At 54.1% G+C, this 9,348-nt stretch overlaps 1 protein-coding gene across 5 annotated transcripts in view; it reads right to left on the bottom strand.

Moving 5' to 3' along the window:
- Nucleotides 1–5,178, bottom strand: part of Anxa9 (annexin A9) — a 22,549-nt gene extending 17,371 nt beyond the window's left edge. For 3 of the 5 annotated variants that reach the window (XM_013509918.1, XM_013509917.1, XM_005414458.2), the window contains exons 1-7: nt 5,089–5,177; nt 4,536–4,625; nt 3,955–4,051; nt 2,297–2,391; nt 1,986–2,099; nt 1,703–1,793; nt 685–764 (exon numbers count right to left, since the gene is read on the bottom strand). In XM_013509918.1, coding sequence (XP_013365372.1) covers nt 685–764; nt 1,703–1,793; nt 1,986–2,099; nt 2,297–2,391; nt 3,955–4,051; nt 4,536–4,610 — 552 coding nt within the window. In that variant the 5' untranslated portion in view covers nt 4,611–4,625; nt 5,089–5,177. Of the gene's footprint in view, nt 1–684; nt 765–1,702; nt 1,794–1,985; nt 2,100–2,296; nt 2,392–3,954; nt 4,052–4,535; nt 4,626–5,088 lie in introns of all 5 variants that reach the window. The other 2 variants (XM_013509919.1, XM_013509920.1) reach the window with 2 other exon arrangements.
- Nucleotides 5,179–9,348: the final 4,170 nt, after the last annotated feature.

Genomic DNA, 9,348 nt, shown 5'->3' with positions numbered 1-9,348 from the left:
CTTTCTTTCTTTCTTTCTTTCTTTCTTTCCTTCTCTTTCCTTCTTTCTTGCGTGTAACTGGGGATTGAACCCAGGGTCTTTTCACTGGGCTACTTCTCTAGCTCTTTTTTTTTTTGGTCTTTTTGAGACAGGGTCTTGCTATGCAGTTTAGGCTGACCTTGACCTCACTGTGTAGCCCAGGCTGGTCTCAAACTCTCAACGATCCTCCTGCCTCAGCCTCCCGAGTGCTGGGATTACAGGCGTGTATCACCATGCCCGGCTCTAGCTCTTTTTTTTTTTTTTTTTCATTGTTTTTAATTTTGAGACAGGGTCTCTAAGTTACTAAGTTACCTAGGCCTGTTCCTGGCCACTGAGCTGGATCTCGGGCCCTTCTAGGGTGGGCTCAAACGTGTGATTCTCCTGCCTCAGCCTCCCATAATGCTGGCATTACAGGCTTGTGCCACCAAGGGGCAGTCTTTTATCCCCAGTGTGAGCTGGGGATATGGCTCAGTGGCACAAGTGCCTGCCTGGCAAAGTGCAAGGTCCTGAGTTCGATTCCTGATACCAAAAAAAAAATCCTGAATATCCCCACTGTGGGTCTCCCAAAACCCCCTTTTGTTTACCACACAATAGCAGCGCTTCTGCTCTTGCCCATCCTGACCCGATGAGGGTAACTTTCTTCCCTGGCAGGCCAGTCCTCCTCACCTTGGCCAGGGCGAGGAGCAGGTCCTGCAAGATGCTACTGGTCTCAGACTTGATGTCCTCCTCAACTTCCACCTGGAAACCTGGGGTGGGGCCAGGAGCTCTCTGACTCCTTATCTTCCCCGGAGGGGACAACCCCAGGGCCTATCAAACGCCTGACTCACTCTGTCCTGCCAGCCCTGCTGTCTCCTGCTCAGAGGAGCTTGATGGCTGCCTGTTCCCAGGATGTGAGGCCCAAGTGCTGCCACGGCACTGAGAACATCTCTGGGCTTGAGGTGCCCTCGTTCCCAGCACGAAGCTGCTAGGCGGGAGGCAGCCACTGTGAGAGGCTCCCAGGGGACAGCGGTACAGGAAAGCCGCACCGTGAGGCAAGGTTGCTGGGGCCAGCCCCGCAGGGACGACAGTCAGTGCGCAAAGGGGATGCGCAGAGGGTATGAAGCTGGGAAGAGCCGGGAAGGGCAAAGAGGGAGGGAAAGAGGAAAACATGAAGGTACACCTCCTTACTCAGTACCAGAGTGCTTCTCTAGTGTGTGCCAAGCCCTGGGTTCCATCCCCAGCCCAACAACGAAGGAAGGAGGGGAGAGAGGGAGGGAGGTAAGGGGCAGACCGCAGGCTGAGGTTAGACACCAGAGGAAAAGGGGAGATGCCAAGACGGGGCAAGGCAACCCTGGTTATGAATTAGTGCTGCGGCAGGTGGCAGCCAGCCCATCCGCCAGGGCCAAAGAGGTGACACCCTAACTTCCCCTCGGGCTGCGCCCAGGGTGCCTGCAGCTGGAGACGCTGCCACGGCGGATGGCAGGGGCCTGGGAGGTGACACGGGCATGCCTTGGGACTCTTCCCATGCCTAGCCTTGTCATTACTTTGGAATCTGCCCAGGAACCCCGGATTAATCATTGCTTCTCATTCTTAACAATCACGTGTGGCCAGTCAGGGTCCCGGAGGGCTGTCCAGGGGATGTGGGAGGGGACTGCCCTACCGCTCCCTGGCCCTCTGTGGCCTGGGGGCCCGCCCACATTCTCACGGTGTTTGTAGGCTGTCAGACACTCCTGCAGCTGGGGCGGGGCTCGGGTGGCAAGAATTTCCAGGGCGACATCCTCAGCAGAGCCTGAGGCCTATGGAAATGGGCAGCTGCTCTGAGACTTGAGCCAGGAAGTGTTCTTAGGTGTCGTCAGGGTGGTGACAGAAGGGCAGACAGCAGGCATGGCCGCTTCGCCTAAGGGCTGGCCTGGGAGGGTTAGAGGAGCCCTTCTCCTCCCCTCAGTGTCCGCGGGTCCCGGAGCCCCGCAGGTGACCGCTCCTGGTACCTTCAACGCCGCCCTCAGTTGCTGGGCATCAGCCTGCGCTGTAGGCTGCAGCAGGGCCACCACGACGCTCTCCAGGTTTCCCGAGAGGGCCGCCTGCAGGGTCTTCAGCAGGTCCTAGACAAAGTGACCCCACAGCAGAGGCAAGGGGACCCCTGGGGTCAGGGGTGCCAGAAGTGTGGAGGGCTTGGGAAGATTTGGCTGTTTTTTAAATCTCATCTCAGAGCAGGGGCTGACCTCAGCTGCTTTTGCTGTACCCCAAGTCCCGCAGGGGGCTCTCACCCTGGACCCTGCTCCGGGGATCAGCATCTTACCTGCTGAGTGCGCTCCCGGAAAGCTCGGGACAGGAGCTGCCTCTGCTCTCTGCTGCGATTGGTCAGCACGTCGATGATGGCACTATGGTCCACAGCTGAGCAAGGGGAAGGTGGGGCTGGGGTCAGGGCCTTCGCAGGGTTGGGGCCCTGCTTTGTGGGGCAGACCACAGGGTCTAGGGAGGGGCCAGGTAGGGAAGGAGCCAGGTTACCTCACCCTGTTTACATTTTATCTAAAAAAGACGCAAATAAAATGTCAAAATGGCATGCAAATCTGATACCTATTTAGGCAAAGGGGGCCAGTTTGTGATGGTCAAAAAAAAAAAAAAGGCTTTTTGGAATTGGCTAACATGGCTGAGACTCTCAGATCTTTCTTTCTTTCTTTTCTTTTCAGTTCTTTGTTTTTATGACAGGGTCTCACTATGCAGGTCAGGCTGGCCTTGAACTTGTGGCCATCCTCCTGCCTCAGCCTACCAAGTGCTGGAATTACAGGTGAATACCATTATGCCCAGGTCTAAAATCTCAGTTCTAAGCTGGGCACAGTGGTTGAGGCAGGAGGATTACAAGTTTGAGCCTAGGGGCCGGGGATTTAGCTCAGTGGCACAGTGGCCTGCCTGGCAAGTGTGAGGTCGTGAATTTGACTCCTGGTACTGGAAAATAAACAAAAAACCCCCCCCAAAACCAACCAAGTTTGAGCTCAGCCTAGGCAGTTTAGCAATTTAGCAAGACCCTGTCTCAAAATAAAAATTAAAAAGGGTTGGGGATACAGCTTAGTGAAAGTGTTATGGGTTCAGTCCCCATCATTCCTGCCTCCTGATTTTTTTTTTTAAATCCTTAGATTGGCTAATTTAGTTTAGATTCTCAATTCTGTGTGCGGTAGTATATGCCTGTCTATAATCCCAGCTCTCTGGGAGGCTGAAGCAGGAAAATAACAGTTTGAGCCCAGCCTGATCAGGTTAATGACTTGATGAGACCTTGTCTCAAAATTAAAAATAAAAAATGGCTAGGTATGGTAGCCCACACCTGTAATCCCAGCACTTGGGAGGCTGAGGTAGGAGGATCACTGTGAGTTTGAGGCCAGCCTACTGCATAGTGAGACCTTGTCTTTAAAAGACCAAAAAAAAAAAAAGAAAAAAAAAATCCAGAAGATCAAAAAGGAACATAAAACAATGGTGTACTTGGCCAAAAAAAAAAAAAAAGGCGCTGGGTGGCTGGGTGTGGTGGCACACATCTGTGACCCCAGCACTCAGAAGGCTGAGGTAGGAGTATTGCCATGAGTTCAAGGCCAGCCTGGACTACACAGTGGAACCCTGCCTCAAAAACCAAAATAAAACAAGGCTGGGGCTATAACTCAGTGAAAAAGCTCTGGGTTCAGCTCCCAGAGCAAAAAAATAAAAAAGAATCTCAGTTGTGAAATGTATTATGAGCTGTGTGAGCCTGGGTGAGCCTATTAAGCACCTCCCTGAGCCCTAGATTCCTCATCTGTAGGGTGGGAATGACAAGCTCACCTCACAGGCTTGTGAGGACGATGTGATAGATGTGATGCTGCCATGGGACTGGACATGCAGGGATTAAGGCATTTCGCAAACAGTGGGAGTGCTGTTAGCACCTCCTTCCTGGATTCTTACAGGTCCACTGGAGCACAGAGGGAAGGGGCTTACCCTGGCCTGCGATGGCTCTCAGTAGCCTCTGGACATCCTTGTCCACACTGAAGCTCAAGAAGGTCCTGAGAGTGCCCAGTGTCCCCCAAGCTGCAGGCTGTGAGAGCAGGGGAAATTAGGAGGGGCCTTTCCTGCCTGCCCCAGTGCCCAGCTAGGTCCACTCTCCCTCTCCTATTCCCCCATCTTCTCATAGCTTCTGAGTTGATACATTGAAAATGAGTCTTAGCTGGCAGTGGTGGCACATGTGTATAATCCCAGCTACTTGGGAGGCTGAGGCAGGAGCATCTGGAGTTTGGGGCAATTTGGGCAACATAGTATGACCCTGTCAATAAAAACAAAATCAAAGCTGGGCATGGTGGTGCACACTTGTAATCCTAGCACTCAAGAGGCTGAGGCAGGAGGGCTGCTGTGAATTCTAGGCCAGCCTGGGAAACAAAATAAGTTCAAGGCCAGCCAGAACTGCATCATGAGACTCTGTCTTGAAAAGACAAAAACCAACAACAGTAACAACCCAAACCCCCCCCCAAACAAATAAAAATCCTCCCCCAAGACCATATTTCTAAAATCCCAGCAGTTCCTACCTTGTTGGCAAGGCCCAGGTGGCTGAGGATTTCCTGGGTCAGTGTTGGCCCCGCTGCTCCACTGCTCACGGCCATGGTTCAACAAGCTGCCTTAAGGGAAGAAGGCAGGAGGAGGTGACCGCCCAGGCAGCTCTCCCAGTGTCCCCAGCACTGGGGCCTGGACTTCCACTGCCAATGCTTTTATCTTGCAGATAAAAGGAGAAGAATATTAACCTGCTTAGCAGGCTTAGGAACATGGACCAGAGGGCAAGGGCAAGGGCACGGGGGAGGAAAAGCAAAAAGGAGGCGGAGGGGACAGCTCCCCACTTCACTAAGTCAGGGTTGACCAGAGAGACTGCTAGAACAGCACCAACCAAACCCTCCCTAACTCCAAGTTGGACGCAAGGCTCCTCAGCCCTTGGTCTGAGGTCCACAGCCTAGCAGGATTCTCCTGGGGCAGTGTGGGGTGTTGAGGTGCCATGACCAAGTCCAGGGAGTGGGAGATGCCCCAGCTGCAGCTCTCCCAGGTCGAGCTCCACCACAGGCAGCCCCAAACCCTGCCTGCAGAGCGCACCTGCTGTCTGCCCTTCCCCTGGGGACTGCAGCAGGCTCCTCGGTCACCAGCTTCGAGGTCTGAGCTGAGATGAATCTGTGTCCTTGAGGGACAGGGCCACCTGGACAAGAGAGCAGGCAGTGTCACATCCAGAAAGGAAAGAAGTCTTCCCTTCTGCAAGCAACCGGTGATGCCCCTCCCCAGCCGAGGACCCAGGAGGTCTGGCTCACCCAGAGGTGCTGGAGGTGTGGCAGGTGCTGTGGCTGGTGGCCTTCTGTGTGGGCGCCAGCTCCTGTGCAGCCTGGTAGAGAGGGGGCGTGGGCAGTGCAGGCGGGGCAGCCAGTCAGATGGCCTCTCTTGAAGACCAACCCAGCTGTTGTCTTGGGCCCTGGCCCCTCCCAGACACGGGGAGGGCTAGCTGTGCCAGGTGCCGCATGTGGACACCTCCTCGCCTAGCATCTCTCCTCCCGAAGCTGGGTGGGAACCCACACAGGGGAACTCGCTCAGCCTGGCGGCGCCCAGCACGGACACAGGAGGCTTTGTAAGCTGCGTCCCCTGGGGGACCGAGTGGGCCCAGAGACCCAGTTTCTGTGTCTAGCCTCTGACCGGCTCTGTCACTGGCTCCAGCTCCCCGGGGGGCAGGGGCAGGTCAGACGGGCTCCAGGCTGATTTCAAGGCCGATAGAGAAAAACCTGTTGGAGCACATACCAGCGGGGCACCCCAGCCTGCATCCCGGAGGGGCTCCCGGCTCAGAAACTCCCTGACCACAGCCTGACTAGAGCCAGCCAGCCTGGGGAGGCCCGGGGAACAGGGTGTTTACATCTGTGCAGAAGGAAGGGTGAAGGTATGCAGCGGCGGGATCAGTCAGCAGCCAAGAGACAAAAACGCGCAGGGTGTTCCCCGTGGACAGCAGCTCTGCGCTCCCAAAGTGCCAGGAGGAGGCGGCTTCTAAGCCTCCTTCTGAGGCCTTTTGGCTGCCCGCTGCTCTGGTTGCTCCTCACCAGCAGGTGATGCAACCCCAGCAGCTGGTCTTGAGGCTGTCAGTGCACAGAGCTGCAGGTGAGCTGTCCCTGAGCGCTGCTCCAAGCTCACTGACGGCTCCTGGGGCGGGGGGAGGCTGAGCACAGGGACCCCAGTGCAGTCTCTCCCCCCACTCCCCTCGCCTCCTCTCCTCTGACACTTTTCTGACCTAGCCCAGGAGGGGCCTGCAGCACTTTGCACCAGCGGCAGTGTGGGGTGCACGGGGAGATTTCCATGGTGCTTCTCACTTTTCTCCTGTGAAAGTGGAAATCAAGTGCTTTAGATCTAGAGAATGTGGGTTCAATCCCCCGCTCCGCCACCTGTGCTATTCTGTGACCTTAGCTGTTCTGGCCTCCAAGTAGGGTATGGGAGAGGCTGAGTGGGGACAGAGGTGGGGCCTCTGAGGACAGAGTTTCTGGGAGGAATGGGTGAGGTAATGGTTGTGGTGACACAAGGCAGAGATGTGTCCAGTAAATTAGGATGTTAGGTGAAGTAAACAAAAAATTGGAGCTGGGCATGGTGGTACATGCCTGTAATCCCGGCACTCAGGAGGCAGAGGCAAGAGGATTGCCAAGAGTTCAAGGCCAGCCTGGGCTACAAAGTGGGTTTAAGACCAGCTTGAACTGCATAGTGAGACCCTGTCTCAAAAAGTAAAAAAAAAAGAAAAAATTTGGGCCGGGTGTGGAGGTGCATGCCTGTGATCCCAGTATTTGGGAGGCTGAGGCAGAAGGATGGTCTTAAGTTTGAGGCCAGCCTGGGCTACTTAGTGAGTTCAAGGCCAGCTTGAACTAAATAGGGAGACCCTATCTTAAAATAAATAAATAAATAAATAAATAAAATAAAATAGATGTGGACGTCAGTGGTAGAGCAGCCTGCATTTAGTACCACAAAGAACCCTAACTAATATATAAGTGCTGTTACAATATTATTTTATAACGGTTACTGTTACATTGTCTCTAAGAAGTTGTACCTTGGCTCTCCCCAATGCACCATTTCCAGTGTGGCCACAAGAGGGCATTAACAGCCTCTGTGAGTCTGGAATCCCCTTGGGGCCACTTGACAGCTCTGACTGCACCTGGGACCCTGAGGGGCTCTCAGCCCAGATGAGAAATACAGCTTCTGGGTAAATGGGGTGGGCAGGCTGCCTCAGGAAAGAGCCTCAGCAGCTATCTGCTTACTGCACGCCATCGAGGCGGACCTTGGACAGTGCTTGGGCTGGGTTCCCACTCTCAGGCTGGGTGACCACAGTGCAGCAGTTCCACAGCTGGGGTCCCCACACCCTCATCTCTGGGAACCCTTCAGACTCTTCCGGCTGCACCTGCCAAGCAGGCTTAGGAGGACAAGCAGGAGTGGTGAGGGCACTTGTCTGCCCGGTCCTAACCTCTCCAGCGGACACCTGGAAGACCTATAAGGCTGGAGAAGACATGAGCTCAGTCACGTGGCAGAAAAAAATCCAAGTGGTGTGTGTGCGTGCGTGCGCTCGCGCATGTGTGGTGTTCTCAGCTGCTCTGCTGAAACTTGGGTAAACTCTCCTACTTTTAATCTCGGGCTTTGTTTTGTTCAATAGGAGGGCTGGAGGGAGGTTATTTTCACATTATTATTATTATTTTTATTTTCACATTATTAATCACTTCCCACCCCTGTGCTCTACATTTTTTAGGGATTCAGGGTTGAAGGACATTTTAGGGATGACCTAATCTGCTGCCCTTCCTTATTGATTCAAGGAGCCTAGCCAGGCATGGAAGCCAATACCAGTAGTTCTAGCCCTAGTGAGGCTGAGGCAGGAGGACTGCAAATTCAAGACCAACCTGGATTACATAGTGAGACCCTGTCTAAAAAAATGTGTGACTGACTTCCCAAGGGCTAGGCACTATTGCAGTGTTTCCTTTATGCCTGGATGGAGATGGGGTTGATTCTGGGCTCCTTTCAGTGCATAGGCGGGGGCTGGGGATCTAGCTCAGTGGCACAGCGCCTGCCTGGCAAGCGCAAGGTCGTGAGTTCGGTTCCCGGTACTGGAAAGAAAACAAAAAAACAAAAAACAAAAACAAAACAGTGCATAGGGGGAAAACAGTGACATACAGTGGTTTAGTCATTGACTCATGAACATTCCCTCTGATTTTGTTTTGTTTTTGAGAGAGGGTCTCTGTAGCTCAGGCTGGTGTTGAAATCAGTATGTGGCCCAGCCTGGCCTCGAATTTATGGCAATATTTCTGCCTCAGCCTTCCAAGTGCTGGGATTACAGACATGCACCACTACTCCAGGCCCATTTTGTTTTGCACTTTTTCTTGTTTCGTTTACAAACACGTCTTTTTGCGATAGGGTTTCACTATGCTGTTCAGGCTGGCCTCGAACTCAAAGTGATCCTTCTGTGTCAGCCTCTTGAGTGCTGGGATTACAGACATGTGCCACCACACCCGGCCTACAAATATGTCTGCGAACTCCAAGCCTCATATTGCTATTCAGTCAACACTTCACATTGTTTGATTTGAGAACACAGGAATCTCTTTTGGCTATTTTACTCCTTGTCAGAAACCCCACACCTGAGGCTGTTCAGGCAGGAGGCAGGCTGCACTCCTTACTCAGATAGGCTCCTGAGTTCTACATAGCCCAGACTGGCCCCAGTTGGGCTTCATGTATTTGACCCCTGAGCCAGCCCTCTGCCTTGGGACACCTCAGCAACCATAGAGAGGAAGTGAGTCACCACAAGGCAGGCTGGCCCTGGGCATGGTGGGTGTGGCTGTGCCAGCCCGGAGATGGGGGAGGGGTCCGCAGGGCCGTGATCATAATCTCCTGGTCCAGCCGAGGAGGGTGTGCGGAGCATCCTCCTGAGGCTGGCAGAGAACGAGTGTCCCCTACTCCATCCAGGGGCTCCTTTATCTCCTGGCTGAGGGGCTCACTCTCTTATCTTTATTTCTCAGGCGCTCATTATCCAACTTCTGCCCCAAAACTTCCCCTCCCCACTGCTATCTTTTTTTTCCTTGCGGCGCTGGAGGTTGCACCCAGTGCCTCCTAGGGAAGCGCCCTGCCGCTGAGCTGCACCGGCCGCTGCCTGCCTCTAAACACAAGAGGGAGGAAGCCAGTCCTGTCTTCCCGTGTAAAAAGTCCCCGGGGCGTGAGAAAGCCGGGCGCCTAGGAGACCACCTGACTTAGAAAAGGGGAGACAAGCGGCAGAGGGGTAGGCAGGGTTTACAGAGGGTCGCCGAAGTTAGCTGGGACCCAAACTGGAGCCCCTGGAAGCCGGCTGGGAAAAGGTGCCTGTGT

The sequence above is a fragment of the Chinchilla lanigera genome, unplaced genomic scaffold (assembly GCF_000276665.1).
Source record: "Chinchilla lanigera isolate Chin_1 unplaced genomic scaffold, ChiLan1.0 scaffold00187, whole genome shotgun sequence".
NCBI lineage: Eukaryota > Metazoa > Chordata > Mammalia > Rodentia > Chinchillidae > Chinchilla > Chinchilla lanigera.
Note: the sequence above shows the minus strand (reverse complement) of the source record. Positions and strands in the feature narration are given on the sequence as shown.